The sequence below is a fragment of the Colletotrichum chrysophilum genome, assembly GCF_026319265.1.
Source record: "Colletotrichum chrysophilum strain AFK26 chromosome Unknown scaffold_78, whole genome shotgun sequence".
NCBI lineage: Eukaryota > Fungi > Ascomycota > Sordariomycetes > Glomerellales > Glomerellaceae > Colletotrichum > Colletotrichum chrysophilum.
Genome location: NW_026517365.1, coordinates 101771 through 122859, shown reverse-complemented (window position 1 = coordinate 122859; position 21089 = coordinate 101771). Strand labels below are relative to the sequence as shown.

Genomic DNA, 21089 nt, shown 5'->3' with positions numbered 1-21089 from the left:
GAATACTAAAATCTTCCGCCGAGAATGAAGATAAACAAGATACCGAGTTCCTTAACATCGCCGTGCATCACCGCGTCCTTGCCATTTCTTACCTCTCCACCTCGACCATTCAAGTTAGGACTACCCCTCTTGCTGTATGCCATCACTACGGGATTCTGTCGAATCAGGCCTTTTCAATCGTTCTCTAGCTGAAAATTTGAGAAACCGACCAGAGCTACTAATTCCTACACGCTAAACATTGTCTTGATAAGTTAGAACAAGTAGATATAGCTAAACGATTTCGCTTCGAGGACGATATGAAATATATGCCTCATGCAAAGCCTCTAGCAGCCACAGAGGAAATCAAAGTCGAACACTGCCTGCAATAGCTATCTGGCAAGAACAAGGTGAAGAAATACACTACAAAGTAACAATTGTGACCGACGGAGGCAATGGCGACAACGAAGCAGTGAAAGCCGTTGAGGCATGATTAGGCCTGCTGATATAGTCCTGTGATCGTCATGTTGGCATAATGTGGATTAGAACAGATAGCCGTGGATATGTTCTTCATACGAAGCAGGCAAGAGAATCGACACGCGTTAATTATTGCCAACGAGACTTCTACGGAACTGCAACGTCAAACCATCTTCAGCCATGCCGTGAACCAAACATGAAGTCTAGAATGACCCCACATTTGTATTCTACCCAATGTTGATAGAATGCACGATGACACTGGTATATGCACTAGTGAGCAGTGCCAAAACACGGATCATAACTGAGTCCATTCAAGGGCTTTTGGGGACTTGAGCAATTGTTGTAATAGGGAGAGAATACCTTTCGATGGTCACATACTACTAGCAGACTAAGGCTGCAACTTTGAGAGCCAATGTCCCCAATAAAAACTGTAATGACCATTCATTTGTATCCGGATGAGCTACTACGCGAAGTTATGGGCCAACAAGTGGTAGATTGCTGGGGCTAGCGCTGTAAGCGGAGAGGCTCCATTACACATCGTCGCCCGGGACGAAGACGGAGGCGTGGCGAGAACAGATTCGTTTCTAGAAAGTTCACTGAGACCAAGTTTGACGAGAAGTCATCTTGGACGTATCATATGCTGCTGGCTGAGCGACAGGTCAAGGACACAGCTGCGCTACCGAGGAAACTGATGTTGCTGCGCTATCATCGTTGTGGATATTGCAAGCCCCGATTTGGCACTCAAAGGGTCTCTGCTCACCATGTTTACGCACCACTTAATGTAACAACCAGATTCTTAGATCAACAGCGAATGCAAGAAAGCCATCTGATTTTTGTAATGCCGTCTTGAGACCGTTAAAAAGCTGCCTATCCTCCTTCTAGGTACGCAACCTATATCCCCTTGCCGACCACGATCGGCAGCCCTTTGGTTTGCTACGATCCCCAGAGTAAGGAGAATGCTCAAGCTGATAGATTGGTACCTAGATTCCAATGACGAAGTTCCGCCGAGCAAGGAAGAAGATGGTGCAGACCCAACTATGAAGAAGACGACCACCGCGACCCTCGTCAGCCATAGGTGTCACGTGCCTACTTAGTCGTTGAGCCACGAGACCGCAGATGAGCTTGGCCGAAGCTAAGGTACGATAAGGTAAGGCTAAAAAGCATTTGTGTCAATTGTGACCAATTGCTTTGCAAGTCAGGCGAGTGAGCGCTAGGATTTATGAGATCGCGGTAAATGATAGGAGGAAAGATGATGGTGGCTTCCGGGCTGCGATCCGCGTTCAAGGGGCAGACCCAACGACTGGAGACTTTGTACATCGCGGTGGAGCGACTGGACTGGACGACGTGCTGCGGCGAAGGCTTGCACTATGGTGATAGTTCCGGAGCACAAGTTAAACAAGAAACATGCTTGCCTTTCTGGAAGGTCGAGCAGCGCAAGTCTTGGCATGAAATGAACCCAGGTATTCGGGAGCATCCACATGGTTGCGGCCCGACGTGAGGTGACGCGCTAAGCTGTGGATTGAAATCACGATGTGGTCACGGACCTTTGGTTTGCGGTAACGAAATGAGGGCATGGGGCGCGTGTGCAAGATCTATCTTTGTGCAGTGGACCGATGATGATCAGCGTCGCCTGCTCGTGCCGTCCAGCGATCGCCTCAGCGTGAGACCGTGAGGACGATGATCGAATGGAGAAGTCTGACGTCTGTTCATGCGGGCAGAGACATTTCTCTTACTTGACGAGCGGCAGACCGACGGCGGAAAAGGGTGATCAGACTGATACTCGTAAGCGGCCTGCGTTCAAGCTTATTGAACAAGCAAACGAAGATGCTTGAAAATAGTACGAAAAATTCGATAGCTTGTGCAGAGGCCCTGCGGTGGTTGACCCGACGGCAAACATTTAATGTCGGTTAATACCAAGTTTTCCCCGGCGTGGTCGACTCGGGGCAGTGATGGATGGGGCGGGGAGGTCGGGCGGGTGGCTCCAGGAAGAAACCCCTGCGAGCCCACAGGACGCAGTTCACTTCCCAGTGAGCCCACCGATGGCCGTGGCAGCGATGTAACGCCGAGTGCGAAGGTTCAGGAGGTTATCCGTAACCCTGAAGTGGCGGCGGGGCTTACACGAGATTTTCCCACAGTTTTTGCTGCCGGGGAATTGAGAGAAGACGGTTGATGTTGACCGTGGGAGGCGACACAACACGGATTTCCAGCGGCTGGCATTTGCACTGTTTTGGAGGCAGGAATGGACGGGGGCCCAGATCGGTCGTGGTGTGCAGAATGCAGACTGATGCAGGACTGAAAAAGATCGTGGGGCATTGCAGGCTTGATCGACGCGGAGGATGTTTGTGTCACCCGTCGAGTCGTGGATTGTGGTAGGCTGATGGCGAGAATAAAGCACTGCAGCTGGAGACCCGTCCCAACGGACCGAGACGGGCTGAGCCACAAAAGAAACGACAATGGCGTTTTGAACGGGCGAAGAAGAATTAATTCTGGGGCGCGACGGTTGAAGAAAACAAAGGGGACGAAAAGTTGGTGAAGAAGCGGGAAAAAAGAAAGGAACAAACTCGACAAAGAGGAGCCCAACGGTGGAAGGTGCAGCTGAAGCCTCCAGAGCACGCAACAACTGTTGGATAACGCCTGCCTCCCCTCGCAGGCGGAACTCGTGGGACAATCAATGCAGCTAACGACTCGGTCGAGCCCACTCAAAGGGGAACAGCAGCCGGAGCAGAGGGCAGGAAGCAGCAGCCGTGTCCGGGGGGCGGACGGGGCCAGCAGGAAAGAGCACATGGCCGAGCAAGGAAGCCGTCCAATGCCGTTGGGGGGATTGCACGAGAGCACTCCACATGGTGTGGATACTTCGCAGGTAATGTGGATATGGGTGGAGATGCATTCGACGCCACGGCCCAAAGGGGAAACGATGGGCAGGGACTGACAGGGAAGGAACGAGGCATGAACCAGTCCGTCGGGGGACCGTCCCAAGCGTGCCTTCCATCCCAGACGAACCAATGGGCGGCTGTGGCTTCCCTCCAGAAGGTGGGAAAGAGCCATGCAGAGCCATGCGCGTGCAGCTGTCGACTGGTCCAGAAACCCACCCACCTGTGGATGTGGACACTCAGTGTGCTGCGCTGATTTGGCTGTTGGTGCAGCAGGTGCAGGTGAGAGTCTCCATGTCACTTTATTCCTTCCTTCCCTTCTTACCTCAAGGTACGACGGGAAGTACCTACCTCAGGTACGGTGTTGTTGCTCTGGCTGCTTCTGCTACTGCTGCGGGAGCGAGTCGCCAACCTTGGAAACTGCAACACACTTCCACTTCCACTGCTCCTACCTTCCGGAGTACCTTACGTTACCGCTGGCCGAATCCTTCTTTCTCGTCTTCTTCTTCCCTCCCCCTCCTTTTCTTTGCATCTGCATCTGCACCTAACTGCACCTGCATCAACATCCATCTTCCACCACTCACTCTCACCCAATCTTTTCCCGCTTCCCTTGTCATTCCTTGAAATCCCCCAACAGCCAAGCCGCCGTCAATCGTCCAGTCCACCCCGATTCAGTCGAGTCGACTACAGATACGGATACCTCATACACACACAGATAGAGTCCGAGTTCCAGCCACTCGCTGCAAATACCTCACTCACCCTACCCTCGCTCAATACCACCACCAACCACCAGTCCACCACCCACCTCACGGTACCGTACCTTACCTTACGGATACCGCACCAAGCCAGACCAGACCAGACCAGACCAACCAGGTGGTCCAGATCCAGTCCCGGTCAAGTCCAGTCCGGCCCATTCGCTCGCTCGTTCTCTCTGTCTTTTAATACATTACCACCTCGAGGCCTCGAAACCCGGTGTTTCGACCTCCTCTCGTCCCCTCCCTCTCTCTTCCACTATCGCACTGCCCGCAACACAGACATCACCGTCTGCCACCCGCATCGTCCGTTCTCTCTCTCTCGACGAGTCTGAGCACCCGCCCCAATCAATTCCCGACGCGGCATCCCAACGCAAACGAACCAGGAAAAAGGGGGAGACACCCTGACCGGCTACTTCGCATCCATCAGGGACATCTGTGTCACAACCTTGCGACAGTCATTCCACGCATTCCACCCGCCGCGATAAGCTTTTCGTCCGATCAATTCGCCCTTCCTACTTTACCTCCTGCATCTGCCACCGACCACAGACTCCGTCCCTCCACCTCTGTCTGTCATCTGTTGTACTACACTGTCCTCACCACCACGCAATTGAGTTTGGACACTCCCGCCGTCAATCGCACCTTACCACCGCACGAACCTCAGGAAGGCACATTAATCCACCACAAACACCACTATTGCAGTCGCAACAGCACAAATAATTCACAATGGCTCCCGGCATCATCGAACGCATCCAGCAAAAGATCGAGCTCTTCCGTCTCGAGCAGCGCTACACTCGTCGCCGTCATCGTCGATCCACCTTCATGTCCAACGCTGTCTACGTCGACGGCGAGTACGTCTACCAGACCCCCAACTCTACTGGCTCCTCCTCGTCTGGCAGCACCAGCAGCAAGGGCGTCAACGCCCTCCACCACGCAGAGCCCATCTCTCCCACCGTCGCCCCGTCACAGACCGAGCCCAGCAAGAAGCGATTGAGCCGCTTCTCCTCCATGCCCGGCTTCGGCTCAGTTTCAAGCAAGCAGAGCCCAACTCAGGACTGGCGGACAAGCAACATTACTGTCGACGAGGTCAGGCGGTAGAAGCCCATTGCCGAAAAGCGTTGGACGAATTGAAATAAAAAGGTGGACGATACTCGGGTCAGGACGGCGACCCATGACACGGCGACATGACAACACTCGGGGCTAGTCTTCGAGGTGCGACGACATTGCTGAAAAAGCAATTGGCACATTGCTCTTACGACTCTCCTCGGTCACGTCTCTACAGCGGCGCATTGCAACTGCATTGGGGGTGCCTGTTCTTGATCTTATTTTTTTATGTTTGGGAAGACCTCAGTAGACCTCAGCGGTCGATGCCGCGTCGCATAACTGCACACGGCGCCCCGAACCACCAGATGTCGCGACGACGATGACACTGGATCTTGCTTGTCTGGATACACTACACCGACTTGTAATTTTGACTGTTGCTCGGGATACCCACCGGCATACCGGCGTTTAGCACGCATTTTTCTCTTGTACATATCCAAAAGGATTATATGATTACTTCCACCATACTCTTGCTTGACATTATTTTCCGTGATTGCTGACGTTAATTGCAAGGGCGCACAGGGGATGTGCAGGAACGAGATTGAAATTGCAAACGCTGAAGCCGTTCCGTGTCTCAGACTTTTGGAGCCGTGTCGGCAATGATCGGCCTTGCGTTTGCTCAGCCACGCCGCCCACGCGACGTGTGCGGCAGGCACCTTGAATGATCTTCCCGGATGCACCAGCGACACTTGGCAGTTTGACCTAATGTTTCCCGCAGGCGTGTGACCCATATTGAACCCTTGCGGGGATGAGCAGTCCCAAGCTCCCGCAAGTGCTTGGGACGATGTCGGGCTAACCTTGGTATTCTTTGACAGAGTCTTGTTCACATCAAGAACAGGGGTGCCCCGTCGAAGAGGGCGTCCCACGATGTCAGCTCGGGGCCGTTTCTATGCGCTTGGCTCAGCTTCTCCACGAGACGGGCACCGTCTATCATGCTGACCGTGCCCAGCTCTTCGCCGATGGATTGCATCCCCGAGCACAGGTACCCGGCGGCTTCGTCGTCGCGACGGACGAGCGCGGCTTGGATGCCGCCGACCACCATCGGCCAGATGACGAATTTGTGCAGCAAACCGGCGCTGGTTGCGGGGGGGTCTGTCCTGTCTTGGGGTTCCCGTCGTTGGGCTCTTTGGTCGAAGAGGACGCGAATGGAGGACATTAGCGCATCGTATGCTGCCGCCTCCCTAGAGACAAGGGACGACATTGACTGTTGGGAGCGCGCGACAGGTCTCAGAGACGTCTCGCCTAGTCCTGCCAGGCTATTAATGGCATATAAAACCGTGGCGTTCAAGAAAGCAGTCATCAGAGCTTTCCATGCGGTCCTCGTCTCGACGTCTTCACTCAATCTGCCGGGCGTCAGCAAGACGGTGGCATTGGTCGCGACTTCAGCAGCCCAGGCATCGGGCGACGCAGCGTCGAGGAACTCCAGTACCGCCAACAGGCCTTGCGTGCGCGATTTCGCTGACGGAAGCAGAAGATTCTCTGCGCGCAGCGTGTTGATCTGGTTGATGGTCCTAGCCAGCCCGTTCGGCATAAGCGTCCACGGGTTGGCGATCTCAACCATGCTCTCGTCGAAGATCATCGCGTACGAAGCGTACCGCGAGAGAACAGTCTTTGCTGACGCCTCTGTCAGGCAGGTCGTCGATATGCCGAATATGTCCACGACGGCGACTTGTTGCAAGACGCGACAGAGGTCCGTACTCGCCTTGGCTAGCACTTCCATGCCGCCTTGCGCGGCTATTAAGCTCCATGCTCCGTGGATGTGAGCCTGCCATGGCGCGTATGCCGAGTACTGGATCTGTTAACAGGTCAGCAAGACAGCAGTGAAGAAGTTTTCGGGGAATGAAACCTGTGATGAGAGCATCAACATGATTCCAAGCAGAATCTCCGGCCCCGCCCCGGCGGCGTTCTGATCGGACTGGTGCTTCCCGAGCTCCTCGCTCAATGCCCTGATCGCAGCTGCTTGCGACGCGAAATGCACACTCTCAAAATCCCCCGCCGCCATGAGCTCCGAAATGTCCGACCCGTCGGGCGCCGGCCGGAGCGTCCCGGGGCTCACCCGCGCCACACCCGCCGGCTCCCCGCTGACGAACCTATGCAGCGCCGCTATCGAAATGTACGATTTGCGCACATACTCCGCCAACTCCCCGATCTCACTCGGCGAGATCTGGTACGGACTCCGCTCCGTCGCGTACGGCACCAAATCCGGTGCTACATGTAGATTATCTGTGCAAAACCCATCAGTACCTCCCTCCGTCCCGGGGCCGTCCCGGCGGGATGTGATCAAGGTAAGGGAGGGAGGGAAGAATACCCACAATACTCAATCGCATCCGCCGCAATGCGCAACTCCACCTCGGACCGCACGCTCCGCGGCGCGCGGCACACGATGCCCATCACGCTCGCGCGCCCGAGGCCCGCCTTCTCGTGGGCGCCGTTCTCGCGCACGCGTACGATGCCGTGGGACGTGAGGAGGAGCGGGTTGCGCCAGGCGATGGGGCGGGTTGGAGCGTAGCCGGGGCAGGAGACGGAGGCGAGGGCGCATTTAAGGCAGGAGGGGAGGGAGGAGTCGCAGCGTAGGCGGCGTTTGCGGCAGCGCCAGCATTGGGGGCCGAGACTCATGGTGGACGCCACGGAGGTGCGATGAGGTGTAATGGATGAGGTGTGGCGGTGCGGGTGGGATGGGGATGAAACTTGGCTGGGCAGATGGGAAGAGTGAGATGGGAGGAGAGGGAGGACTGCGGATTGCGGACGGATTGCGATGGCCGAGGGACGGAGGGGGTGGAGGGGAAGCTTATCGGCAGTTGGGACGCGGGACGGCGATGTCGGCCCCCGATGGCCCGGGCGTGGGGGGCGGGGGGTGCCGGTTTCCGGAAGTTTAGCGACGACGTTCGGATGACGGGCTGTAACAGCAGATTACTGCAAGCCGAATCGATACACGATTCATACGTCATGAAGTCGCATTGAATAGGGCTCTGCATTGCTTGCTGTATATCACAATCTGGCGTCTATTTAAAAAGAGGAAACGATAACCCATTTCCAGTGGTCAATATTTAAGTGATTATGGGATGCGGAGAAAGTCCGAAATGAATCCCTCTAATCTTATCGGCCATAGTCTCAGTAAGCCTGGATCTAGGTCTCGCTCTCGTGCTGCTCCTTCTCCCTCTTTCTCCTACAAGGCATGGGTCAATGATCCAGTTTAGGGAAAGGAATTGAACGTACTCGCTGATCTTCTTCGCCCCCGCAGCACCAGCCATAGCGCCTCCGATGGTGCTCAGGATACCTCCGCCGAGGAGATGTGCGGTCAGGCCGCCACCTGTGGCACCGATGATGCCGGCGCGGCTGGACTTTTCTTCTTGTATGGGTTGATGAGGTTTCTGGTGAACGGGATAGTATGGAGGTGGGTGGGAGGCTTGAGGAGATTGACCAGGAGGCTGAGGGGAGGGATTGGCAGACATGGGCAGCCGAACTGGTCAACGCCGGACCACGATGAAGTTGATGGGGCTGAAGGATCTCGGGCCCGAGGGTCCGGGCCTTGATATAGAGCTCTCGGAGCCTTGGCAAAATCAGATCATCGAATAATGTGAGCCAGCCGCATCCGATATCTGGTGCATGCAAATATTATAATTAGAGGAAGAAAAAATGCAACGCGCTGCAAGGAATGAGTACCTCGAGAGCAATGTTGAGGAAATTTCATAGCCCGGGCACCGAGGGTCAACAGTAGATAAACTCATTAAAAGCACTTCGGCCGGTGCTTCGTCCAGTAAGGAGATCGCAGTACACGTACCCAGAGTAGGAGAGCAATAAGCTAAATATTGAAGGCCTTCAAAATCGTTCGCTGGTGCCTGAAAGACTTGCCACTTTCTATCATCGAACAAGGATTATCAGAATAAGGCAATCTACGTGTATTTACAAAACTGTCTTAGGCGTGTCTTTCCATCTCGAAGTTTCAAAAGTTACTGTTCTGCTGATAACCTCCTGCACCCTGGGTGCCGCCTTCGTCTCTGATCCCCAGCTCCTTGCAATGTATCTTAAGCCAATCTAGAATTTGAGACCAGCTGCCATGAAGTTTCGCCAGGTCCTTTGCAAACTCTACAAGACTGTCAGGGTATTTCGGTAAAGCTGTAGAGAGCTTCATTACGTTGACATCTCGACGAATACCAAGGGCTTTGACAGCCTCCAAGTTCCCAGAGCGTACAGCATAACATAGCGGTGTCTCGCCATCTCCATCTTCCTTGTCTGGCATGATTGAGGGTAAGCTCAAGACTAGTTGCATTGCTTTTTGTCCAGCACGCTCAGCCAACCGATGTAACGGTGTGTTTTCAAGCTCAAGCAGCGTGTTGAAGTATTGATCTGGAAGCTTCGATAAGATCAGAAGAAATACTGACTCCTTTTCTCCTGCGTAGTCTAACGCAGTTTTTCCCTCTCTGTCAGAAGCTGTAAGGTCAACTTCAGGACAACCCAGCAAGAACTGAACCACATCGGATGCACCAGACATAGCAGCTACCATCAGAGGCGTCTTGGCTGATGAGTTTCGCGCATTGATATGATCTTTATCGTCGGAGTGAACAGAAAGGAGATATTCGACCATGTGCTTATGTCCGTGCAGAGCTGCAATATGCAGGGGCAGATCACCGAGCCCCCGCTTGCTCTCCATCGTTTTGGCGCCATTGCACTGCCACAACTCGCGATAGCAATCGACGAAACCAAGAAACGCAGCGTAATGAAAAGCGTTGTAGCCCTCGAAGTTAGTTCGCAAGTCTTGGTTCGGATCGTCTCTTATAAGTACCCTTGCAACCCGGGGCTTGTTGCAAATGACTGCAATGTACAACAGCGACATCGTCTCAAAGGGCCCTGCTTCACCTCCCGCCAAAGTGAAAAGATTAGTAGAATCACTGTCTGCATTCCAGATTTCGGCAAACCTAGTAATCGGGAAGGAATAATCTCGGTTCCTTCCATACGCAGATCCCAGAATGCAATCTCGAACCCAAATACGAATGAACGGTTCACTTAGGAACTCTCGGGACACGATCGGGCTAAAAGCAGCACGTGTAATACATAAAGTAAGATCGTAGCTGTATAAGCCAAAATGGTTAAAAAGTGTAAGACGGAAGCGTCCTTCCAATGTTGACCGCTCAGCTGCAAGCTGTCTCGCCAGCTCACTCAAAGGCTTGAAGTCGCACGACCCGCCACGTTGAATGGCGAGTCTGAGTTTTCGAATCATGTGGCGAATTTGTACGCCAATGGGTAATTTAGCTAGCGATTCCTCTGAGATGGGATCATGTCTGGGGACAACGAAGTCTCCATCCACCAAGAGCCTCATGAGCGTTTTCGTATAGTGTTTGGTCGGTCATTGACAGACCTTCTGAATGTTGGCGATCGCACAAAATCTTTTGGAAGTTTGTCGTCAGGTATTGCAGAGAACTGTCCAGCTCCCGGGCTTCAAATGGATTGGTATTGAAAGCCACATTGCCAACTTGCGAATTTAGGTTTTTGATATAGGATTCTGTCTCAGCCATGAACGACCTCTCATGATTCAACAGCTGCAAGAGAGTGATCACGTTGGTTCTAGACCTGTCAGCTACGCCGCATAAGATAGACGGCCCAACGAAAATTCCGTCTGCTTACAGCTACGGCGAACTTACAAGTCGGTGTAGTCCCAGGCCCATCGAAAATCCTCCTCAAGTGACTCTGCAGACCCTGGGCTTGTCCCGTCTCGAACGCTCGGGCCTTGTTCGTTCTCGTATGCTGGTCCCAAACCCGATGGGATTGGCGAGTTTGGCGATGCTTTCCTCCTCGCTCGTCGCTTGACCTCCCCTTCTGAGCAATCGACACCTTTGCTCTTGCATCGTTCGCACTTTTGTGGCCAGAAACGAGGCTGTGGATTGCACTAACAAGAATGTGAGCAAGGTCTTCCAACACTGGGTAAATATTTCAAGCCTGGAGGATCAAGAGCCTTTACCTTCACCTTATCATGACGACATTGTAAACACTTCTTGCTGTCCAACTTTCTCGGCTCCTTTTTCCGCTTCTGTGACTGTACTGAAGGTATTGGCAGGGCCGGGTGGGATTCTGTCGATGTCTCCTGAATGCCTCGAGCTCCCCCCTCCTGGAGTATCTGAGTTGACCAAGGGGCCGGCTCTGTGGCAATCAAAGGCTCTCGCAAAGCCTCAGTGTCTCGGGAAACTAGTGAAGGGCGCCTATGATACATTGCCATTGCAAAATGCAAGTTGGACGCTGGTGAAGAGATGGCTTTCTGGCTGCTGATTGACGTTGTGAGTTGAGAGCAGGAGAGTGCGATACACGAAGTGCGACGAGAAAGTGGGGGAGCCTGCCTAGGAAGTAAGCGGCTGATCCGGCTGCCAGGCTATGGTGGCATTCCGCCTGACTTCGCAGGAGACAAGTCTGAGGCATTGCGATGGAAATTGATTGGTCATCGCACTTCGACTTGAAGTGCGACGGCCTGATGTCCGACTTGGTGCATGGCCTGCAGCCGGGACTAGCCTAGCAGCACTAAACCCCGGTCAACCCACTTCAGGCACGAGACATGATGCCGTTCATTGGGCATTCCTAAGGCTAGGTACTGGGCTGAATGCTTCACGCAAAGTGGCCTGCATTGAACACAGCCACATGAATAATCGCACTTACGCTATCGCACTCTTCGATCTGCAGAATCATGCCCGGAAGGTGTACCCAGAGTCAACGTGCTCGGAACCCAATCATTCAATATTTTGGCCGCATAAGACATCAAATCGGCGCAAAAGTAAGGTTAAGGTAGATTATTATAAACGGAGCAAAACCCCAAGATCAATGGCGCGATCTAGCATCTCTTCTTTGCTTTCTGTAAAGACCAAAACATTAAACCCTTAGTACCTTTGAACCGTAATACAATGATACTGCCCTCCGCCACCGACCTTACCGTGATGTCGGTTCCAACGCCTACGTTCGTGCCGCAGACCACAGCAGCTACCTCGGCGCCATCGCGTCCCTCCCTCGGGATTAATGAGATGCTTACAATTGCTTTCGGAATTGTGGCATCGTTCACTGCAGTCATGGCCGTCATGATCGGCTGCATGCAACTCAAGAGGACTCGGTCACCTCGACCCGCTGGAGACCGTGGGGTCCATGCCGGAGACGGCATCGAGCTTGGGCCCGTACGGGGCAACGCCACGGCCAGGTCGATTTCGGCACCCCCCACAGCGGGCCGCAACTCAGCAAGTTCCACTTTTCTGGTGGACAATCGGATGAACAATGGGTATGACTCCGTGCGCCACTTCCGCGTTAGGTTTCTGCTGACATTGGATGAGTCCAGCAGAGCAACAATGTAATTCGACCCGATCGCATCTGCAAGTCGCCCAACGAATGACACACAGATAAAAAGGTTGATGGGTGACAGCATGAAGCCATCTGCCAAAATAACAGGAGGAATATTTGAATCGCGAGCTATCGCATGTTCCTAGCGACTGGAGCCAGGGTGTTGGGTGAATTAAAACCAGAGCGCTCATGGCACGGGGAATCGTGTTCCGATACGAACATGCATCTGTATTGTATTAGACAAGGCTTTCGGGTTGAAATTCTTGAATCTAAATCTTTATTTTGCTACCGCAGTGCGTCACAAAGGTCGGCAGGGCAATCGAACAGGAGTCGCCAGCGGGTTTGAAATCCGAGATGAACGCAACGGCCTCCAAGACCTCCTGCTGCACGCGCGCGTCAGACCAATTTTTTATCAGCCACTGACCTGCGCCTCTCATTCCTAATGTCAGCCACTCATCTCCTGCCGCTTGAAAGCACCTGGGCTGACTCCCCGATTCCTTCGGATTACGAAATCCGAAATCCGCCAGGCACATAGTCACCAAGGGCACCAAAGTCCCGTCCACAGGTGCGCGAAGCATTCCCTGGCCAAGCACCTTTCATCATCGCCAACAATGGAGAAGAGACGAAGGGCACCTGGTCACGCAGCACCATATGGACAGTCATGCACCAGCTGCTTCAAGTCCAAGTGCAAATGCATCTTGCGCTCTGATGGCGATGGATGTGAAAGGTTAGTGCGTGCATCGGCCCTACCCAGGGATGGGATGAACTCGGCATCTTGGTAACACGACGCACAGATGTCACCGACTCAAAAAGCCGTGTCACCCTGGCGATTCGATTCGACGGCAAGCTGCCGACAACACCCAAAGGGCAAACACGCGGATTGCTGACCTTGAGGGCAAACTGTCGAGTCTCGTGTCACTATTGCAGGAGCGCAATGTCATCGACAAGGACGCATCGACGACGTCTCACACCCGAGCAGGCTATGATGAGCCGCAGTTGAGAGACACAGAGGAAAGCGACGGGCTAGATAACGACGCGGATCGCGTCCTGAACTCCCAAGAACGGGACGATGAGCCCCAGCAGACCGCCTCTGTGCTCTCACCTCCACTTACTGGATCACCCGATTCACAGATAGCGCCCACCCCTCTGACCGCGGTAGCGAGACCATCGACCGATGCAAGCACTGAAGATTTCGAGCGATTCCGGTCCCTGATGCTTCCGAATTTCCCCTTCATCTGCTTTCCGTCCGACACATCTTTCGATAAGCTACAAAACGAACGTCCTTTCCTTTGTGAAGCAATCCGGTGCGTGGCCCCTCCGTCGGCAAGCGAGAAGCGGACGCGGGCACGTAAGCTGAAGCACATTCTCGTCGAGATGATGTTTCGTGAACAGAAAACCTCCAGCAAATACGCGTATATGGATCTTCTCCTGGGTCTTTTGGTATACATCGCATGGGGATGGGACCATGTTCTTTCAGGATGTAGCTTGACAAGGCTCATGACTTTTGCTACGACTTTGGTCGGGGAAATGCGTTTGGACAAACCTGAAAGACGACGGTTGAATCAAATGCAATACTTCGCCCCAGGAATTCAACACGATGATAACGAGGAAAGCGAGATGACAACGACCCAGGTCATGGAGTCTCAGCGTGCAGTCCTAGGTTGCTTCGCTCTTAGCTCTGCCATAGCAGCCTACTTCGGCGAGATGGAACCGCTGAAATGGACGTCCCAGATGAACGAGGGCCTGGCCGCCCTGGAAGCTCATCAGGAGTTATCTGACAAAGCTTTGGTTTTCCAAGTTCGTCTTCAACTGCTAGCCACGAGAAGCGCACAATTCGGACCCCAGACCTCAATGACTGGACTGCCATCTTCGGCTATCTTGGAGGGACAAATGCTTTTGTCACAGCTGCAAGACATCAGGGCATCTATGGAGTCAGAAAGCCTGCCTAAACAAGGTGATAGCAGATCAAAGCCCCGTTCCCGGAGCAAACACTAACCATGAGCTTCAGGTGTACTCCAGGCTCACACACACTACACCGAACTCCGCATCCTCGAAGCAGGATCACAAATTCGACCCCACGAGCCTCCGAAGATGTGCCCTGGACCTTTAAGTAACATGACAGCTCTCCCAAGCGACAGCGTCTTTTGTCTCTGGAAAGCAGAACTCGCCGTTAACGCCTGCGCGAGGGCCCTCCTGTGTCTACCATCCTCCGCCTTTCTCGGCGCATCGTTCATACAGTCAATCCAGTGGTCTCACCTAGCCAACTGTATTGCCATACTTTGCCATCTTGCCAAATCTTATCACGACCGTAGCGCGGATCCTGCTGTAGAGAGGGCCATCGGCGAGCTTCCCGGTGTTCTGGATCGCTTGGCTGATAAATTGAACGCTGCTACTGCCGAAGCTGGGGAAAACGGGCCTTATGATGTGCTTAATCAACTCGCGGATGGAATGCGCAATTTTCGTTCTTCGATCGATGTTGATGCGGACAGTTCTGGGGTAGAATCTGGGTCGGGTACTGCCACCTCAGCGGTGCCATTCCGGAATCCTGGGGCGTGGTTGGGGCACATCTGGGATGATCTGAGTTCGTAAACATATTATTCTTAGATAATTAATGAGATTTCACTTTCTATAAATCGAGAAAGTCAGAATCATTTAAAGTTGATCGCATAGGCAGTAGTGAATTTTTAACAAGGGCTCCAGACGTAGGTGGGCCTTGGCAGACCGGATTTCAGAATCCGGCCCGGATGACACTCGGTGAGACTTCACACCCGTTGTGCCCCTTTCGTCCCGCAACGCCTTACCGGGCAGACTCCAGGCCGAAATTCAGCTGATAAATGCAATCAGGAAGTAGAAATTGGAGGAATGTCGCAGATTAGCGGAAATTCGAATCACTCGCCCGCAAATCCTGTCCGAGATAGCACACTTATAAAGATGGCGTCCCGGTGCCCCGTATTTTGGCTTTACTATCCATCACAAGCTAAACATATCGCAAGAAGTATTAGGCTAAAAGACTAATTTTTTCATTAAGATGGCCGTCTCATCCTCCCACTCAACCACGCCACCGAAGGCTTCTGTTACTGATCAGCAACCGCCAGAAACTTTGACCGACACCTCTCAGCAACAATCGGATGCCGAGAAAAGCGGATTGGACGGTCACACGGAGCCTGGAGATGTACCGAACTATCCAAGCGGTATCAAAAGGGCCCTGATAATTCTCCCACTCACCATGGCCTACTTCCTCCTTTTTCTTGACCTGGCCATTGTTTCAACCGCGACACCGGCGATCACCTCGCGCTTCAACTCCCTCATAGACGTGGGCTGGTACGGTGGCGCATACCAACTGGGGAGCTCTGCGCTACAGCCTTTGAGCGGCAAGATTTACCAGCACTTCTCTGCGAAGGTGAGACGTCCGAGGCCACAGGGCATACCTTAATTCGCGGACCATTAACAATGCTGCACAGTGGTCTTTTCTGGCCTTCTTTGCCATATTTGAAATTGGTTCGCTGATATGTGCAATTGCGACATCTTCATCCATGTTCATTGTCGGAAGGACTATTGCTGGTGCGGGATCCTCGGGTCTCGCTAATGGCGCCTTGACGATCATCTCCTGCATCATGCCCACCCGAGAACAAGCGAAGTTCTTGGGCCTCAACATGGGCATTGGTCAGCTTGGCCTGGCTCTGGGACCTGTGGTTGGCGGATTGTTCACGGAATATGTCTCATGGCGCTGGTGTAAGTCTTGCTGCTGCGACCTCGAACCCCTTACTTTGGAACAGTCTACAGACACTGACGCATTTGATCCAGGCTTCTACATCAATCTGCCAGTCGGTGTCCCAGTCTTTGGGCTCATCCTCTTGTTCCGTATTCCCGATGCCGAGCCTAAGCTTCCAGTCCGAAAAGTTCTTGGGACGGCGGTCAAATCCTTGGATCTTCCCGGCTTCCTGCTCATCAGCCCGGCGGCCGTCATGTTTCTACTTGGACTACAATATGGAGGCAACCAACATCCTTGGGGGAGCTCGGTTGTCATTGGGCTTCTTGTCGGCGCCGGAGTCACCTTCATCTTGTTTCTCGTCTGGGAGCACCGCCAGGGCGACGCGGCCATGGTGCCATTCGCTATGCTAAGGCATCGTATCATCTGGTCCGCAGCAGGAAACCTGTTCTTCCTGCTCTCAGCTATTCTTGTTGGCGATTTCTATCTTTCGATATACTTCCAGGCTATCATGAACGACTCGCCTTTCATGAGTGGAGTTCATTTATTGCCGACTACTCTTGGAATGGTTCTGTTTACCATGATTTCGGGTGTTATGAGTACGGTTCCAAAGTCTCAACTGTCGATAGTGCCGGGCTGACTTCTTGTCCTTAGTTGAAATGCTCGGCTACTACCTTCCTTGGGTAGTGAGCGGAAGTTCAATCACGGCCATCGGCTATGGGCTCTTATCGACTTTGAGTCCGACAACTCCTGCCGCGAAGTGGATCGGGTACCAGGTATTCTATGGTGTGGGAAGTGGTGCAATGGCATCGTCTGTAAGTCAGCTGACTATACACGTCTTGATTGGATAATGCTTACCATCTTGTGTGCAGGCCTACATCGCTGTTCAGAATCTCGTCCCGGCCCCTCAGATCCCTGTCGCCATGGCCATCATCATCTTCACGCAGAACATCGGTGGAGCCATCACTCTTCTTGCCGCAAACTCCGTCTTCAGCAATTCTTTGAGAAAGGAACTGCAGGAGCGGGTCGCCTTGATTGGCATGGAGCCGGATGTGATCATCAATGCTGGAGCTAGCTCTGTGCGGAAACTTGTTTCGGGCGACCAACTCCGCCATACGCTGCAGGCCTACAGTAGTAGTGTTGACAAGGTCATGTATCTGGGGGTTGCAGTCAGTATTGCTACGTTTGCTTTTGCGTGGGGTCTTGGATGGAAGGACATTCGAGTCGAGAAGAAGCTAAAGGCCATCAAGTCCGAGGCAGACGGAGAACAGTCACTGAAGCAGTAATGAGTGGAGGATTCAACATCTGTTAATCGTGTAACAACCTACCCATCAAATTAATACGAAGCTACTGGCAGACTGATAGAATACACAAGCTCGTCAAATGGAGCGGAAACAATTGATATCTACTGATCCTGGGACGAAAGATGACCTCGACGGGGTAATACAATAGCTCCGGCGTCGACGTAGCATTCGCAGGAAGACATGATTGGCGGTTATTGGGGCCCAATTGGACGGAAATCGAAGTATCCTGGAGTAGCATTAAGGCGTAGTGGAGGCCCCATGGTAGGTGGAAAGCCTGGGACTGGAGGTCGCAGATATGGCGTAAAGTCGAAGCAATTCTTCGTACAGTGCCTAAACATGATGACTGGCTTGAACTTTGGCATAGCATCGAGTTCGGCCATAACCCACGGATGACTCTTGTTCCAATGTCGGCCTTTCAAGTTGATCCTGGCAGGGTCGAAGATTTCCACATCTGCTGGTGGCTCCCAGAGCAGCTGCTTCGGACCTCGTATGCGGGCCCAACTCTCGGTGTACCTGTAAAATAGCCAAAGATCGCAGACATCTTCGCGCCATGTATGCAATTGATGCTCGAACGCATCTCTGTTCAATATCTCGCGGAACAAGATCTCAGATTCACCGTCCCCGACGCCATGTCCGATAAAAGGCAGCCCATCCTCCCATAGGCGGTGCATCCTTTGCAAAGTTTTGTGATAGAAGGGACTCACCAGCCTTATTGGACTGTCGAATAGATGTTTTCCGTCGACCAGTTGGGCTGGAGTGTGTATGTTGAAACTCATTAAGCAGACAAAACATTCTTTGAGAGACCCCAACAGCTGTAAATTTTGGACCCATCTCTGGCGAAGAAAAGGCTTTCCATGGTAGTCGCGCTCTAGGCCGTTGAAGAAGGTCTCCGACAACAGGAGCTCGTTCGTGATCGAGACGCCTTTGGCGAATTGAGCGCAGGCTTTCAGAGAAGGTACTGGGCTTGGCTCGTCCTCGATGGCAGTTACAGAGCCATATTTCAGATCCCAGTTCAGGTGAATGACATCTTGATGTTGAAACCATTGTCCTCTGATCTTGTTGAAGGTGTCGTTGGCTTGACTGGGGTGAAGCTTTCTATCCAGATAGCATCCATTCTCCTGGACGACCTGCCGGGCTTCCCGGCACACTCTGCCGACCGCTGGTGGTCCGCCATTGCGGCGCGAAGCATTGCGCATGTCACATAAGCGATTATTTGATAGCCAATGTGGCAGGCTTTCTTGGCGCGTTGGGTACGGCGCGTCAAGTTCTGTGACATGGTCGGCGGGAATTGAGAACTGCCAAATCTTGAGGCGCAGCTCTGGAGGTAGCTGTTGGAAAACGGTGAACTGGGTTGCCATCCTGGAAAAAGAAGCGAGGGAATAGCACAAGTTATTGATGGTTGATTGATAATCCGGTATGAAAATAAAATCAGAAGATGCTTTCAATTGTAGTCCGAGGAGACGGGAAATCATATTGATATAATTTCCACCAGTTCTTAGGCTAGGAGAGGGTGTATTTGAAAGCGCTTGGAATTCGCGGCATGAGAAATGGCCTCGACCAGGGTACCTGTCAATTTGACAAGGGTTCCATGGTTGCCTGGGCCGGTGGATACAGCATACCGCTCCACTCATTTGGCCTGGCCACGTTCTTTTGATCACAGGCCCCTTGTCGTTTACATCGTCTCACGCTGCGAGGTTGACCTAGAGGGAAGAATAGGAACTGCAGTGCTGACGTTTTCAGAAAGCACACTGAGAGCTACATATAAAGCACAAGAGGAAGATCTGCGGGGGAAGTGGTTGTAGGTTGTGCACCTCCATTTCGATTTTACTTGGCCAAAAACACCAACTAGCTAGTACTTCAAAATACATGAGAGTTAAGGGACTGAAAGAGAGGTGTACATATTATGTAGTGGCGGATTTTGACAAAAGAAAGTAAAATAAGCCCTTATGCTGGACAATAGTTTGCCAACGTGGTCTTCGAATTGCTCTGCAGCCTGTCCAGTTGCTGAATTACACTATGATAGATAAACAAGTTCTGGTCAGTCTTCAGCAATTCAATGGAGAAATGTTGCGGTATATTCACCCAAAACAACTTACCTCGTATGACTTGCGGATTGGGCGCTCTTTGAAGTATCCACGAGATGGATGTACGAGGCGCCGTTCATCCCGCTGTTCGGGAGGATCTGCACCGGGTCCAGCTCCGTCCACGTGGTACTGCCATCAACTGACGAAGTGACGGTCTTAGTGAATGGCGTGTGGCCAGCCTGAGTGAAACCGTTCTTAACGTTACTCAGCTCCTTGTCCCACTCGTCGGCCTCACGCATCTCTTTGTGACCCTCGACAGAAGTCACAAAACCTTTCCACATGTCCGAGGTGCCATCCCACGCATCAATGTCGACACTCGTGTGTTGCAGAATTATTTGGCGAAGATAAACGATGTTTGCATCCAGAGACTTGATCATATCGTCAAATCTGTAGTTCGCTTTGGGGTCGGTGTACTTCGCTGGGAAGAGCTTGGTGGGGGCCTGCTGTACAGAATAGACCTTCTCTCCCAGGTTGGCCTGAATTGCCTGAACAGCCTTGAGAGGATCAGGCAGATCTCCTAGACCTCGACCGTCAACAGTCCTGTCATTAAGTATCAGTGGCAAGCAATTGTAAAGGTACACGGAAGAACGAATGTCTATCAACGTACCCAATCGTCCACTGAGTGACTGGATAGTTCTTTGACGTCCTTTGCACATATTGAGCAAATTCATCAAAGGAGCAGTAGGTGCCGCTGCTCGATATACACGGAGCGAAGGCTTGCACACCGAGGCCAACGACAGCAACATGTAGCCGATACGTGTAGTACAACATGACCATTTGCCATGGGCTGGCCCTTGTCGACGCGCAAACCTCCGCAGCCAAGTGAAGAAGAGCGAAGAAAACGACGGAGAGCTTCATGATGAGAAATGTCCGCGCCACTTCCGTTCACCTTGGAGAGGTCAGCATGAAGACAGTTTGAGTGTAAAGGTCTCGCTTACGAAGAAGAAGATGTTGAGACCGATTTGGTTGAGCAATTACACTCTGACAAGAAGATGAATAAAGTATCAGAGCACATCATGCAATATTCCAACGATGGGCCTAGGACGTAGATAACCTTTCCTCTTGAGTCCGTTTTCTCAGCTGGACTATTCTCCTCTGCTACTGAGAAGCTGCTAAGCCCATTGCAATTTTGCGGTCCGGACGCTTGTAGGATTCAACTCCTGTTCTCGCCCACGCTCCAGCCCAGGGACCGATGCAACTTTCGCTATCACACGATATCACGGTAAGGATCGCGGCGTTATTGTGGATAGAACTTTGGTAAAATTTGGATGCCTAGACAGAGCCCGATCCTTTCTCAATATCTGAAGTTCTCACCAGAAACTGTTTTTCAGCTTCATTCATCCTGATGGTAGGTGTCAAGTCGGCTAAATCGGCAAAGAGCTAGATAGCCCAACATCTTCTAATTTCCATCCGGACTTCAGAGCTCGGCTGCCTGGCTTCGCATGCCAATGCAAAGATTTTATTGCCGCATCCAACGTTGCTATCCGGTGGTGTTCGGAGCGTTCCGT

The 21089-nt window shown here is 52.6% G+C and overlaps 5 protein-coding genes across 5 annotated transcripts; 2 read left to right on the top strand and 3 right to left on the bottom strand.

Moving 5' to 3' along the window:
- Window positions 1–4801: 4801 nt before the first annotated feature.
- COL26b_008713 (uncharacterized protein) lies at window positions 4802–5173 on the top strand (the record flags this gene model as incomplete). The annotated part of the gene is made up of 1 exon (XM_053181462.1): window positions 4802–5173. One exon carries the CDS (start codon window positions 4802–4804, stop codon window positions 5171–5173), a length of 372 nt encoding a protein of 123 aa, XP_053034602.1.
- An 826-nt stretch (window positions 5174–5999) lies between these two features.
- COL26b_008712 (uncharacterized protein) lies at window positions 6000–7792 on the bottom strand (the record flags this gene model as incomplete). The annotated part of the gene is made up of 3 exons (XM_053181461.1): window positions 6000–6971; window positions 7023–7384; window positions 7489–7792. The coding sequence occupies 3 exons, from the start codon at window positions 7790–7792 to the stop codon at window positions 6000–6002; spliced, it is 1638 nt and encodes a 545-aa protein (XP_053034601.1).
- A 510-nt stretch (window positions 7793–8302) lies between these two features.
- On the bottom strand, window positions 8303–8628 carry COL26b_008711 (uncharacterized protein; the record flags this gene model as incomplete). The annotated part of the gene is made up of 2 exons (XM_053181460.1): window positions 8303–8342; window positions 8393–8628. 2 exons carry the CDS (start codon window positions 8626–8628, stop codon window positions 8303–8305), a joined length of 276 nt encoding a protein of 91 aa, XP_053034600.1.
- A 7082-nt stretch (window positions 8629–15710) lies between these two features.
- COL26b_008710 (uncharacterized protein) lies at window positions 15711–17479 on the top strand (the record flags this gene model as incomplete). Its single annotated transcript, XM_053181459.1, has 5 exons — window positions 15711–15884; window positions 15946–16216; window positions 16289–16792; window positions 16848–17008; window positions 17066–17479. 5 exons carry the CDS (start codon window positions 15711–15713, stop codon window positions 17477–17479), a joined length of 1524 nt encoding a protein of 507 aa, XP_053034599.1.
- Window positions 17480–19589: 2110 nt separating this feature from the next.
- Window positions 19590–20439, bottom strand: COL26b_008709 (uncharacterized protein; the record flags this gene model as incomplete). Its single annotated transcript, XM_053181458.1, has 2 exons — window positions 19590–20121; window positions 20189–20439. 2 exons carry the CDS (start codon window positions 20437–20439, stop codon window positions 19590–19592), a joined length of 783 nt encoding a protein of 260 aa, XP_053034598.1.
- Window positions 20440–21089: the final 650 nt, after the last annotated feature.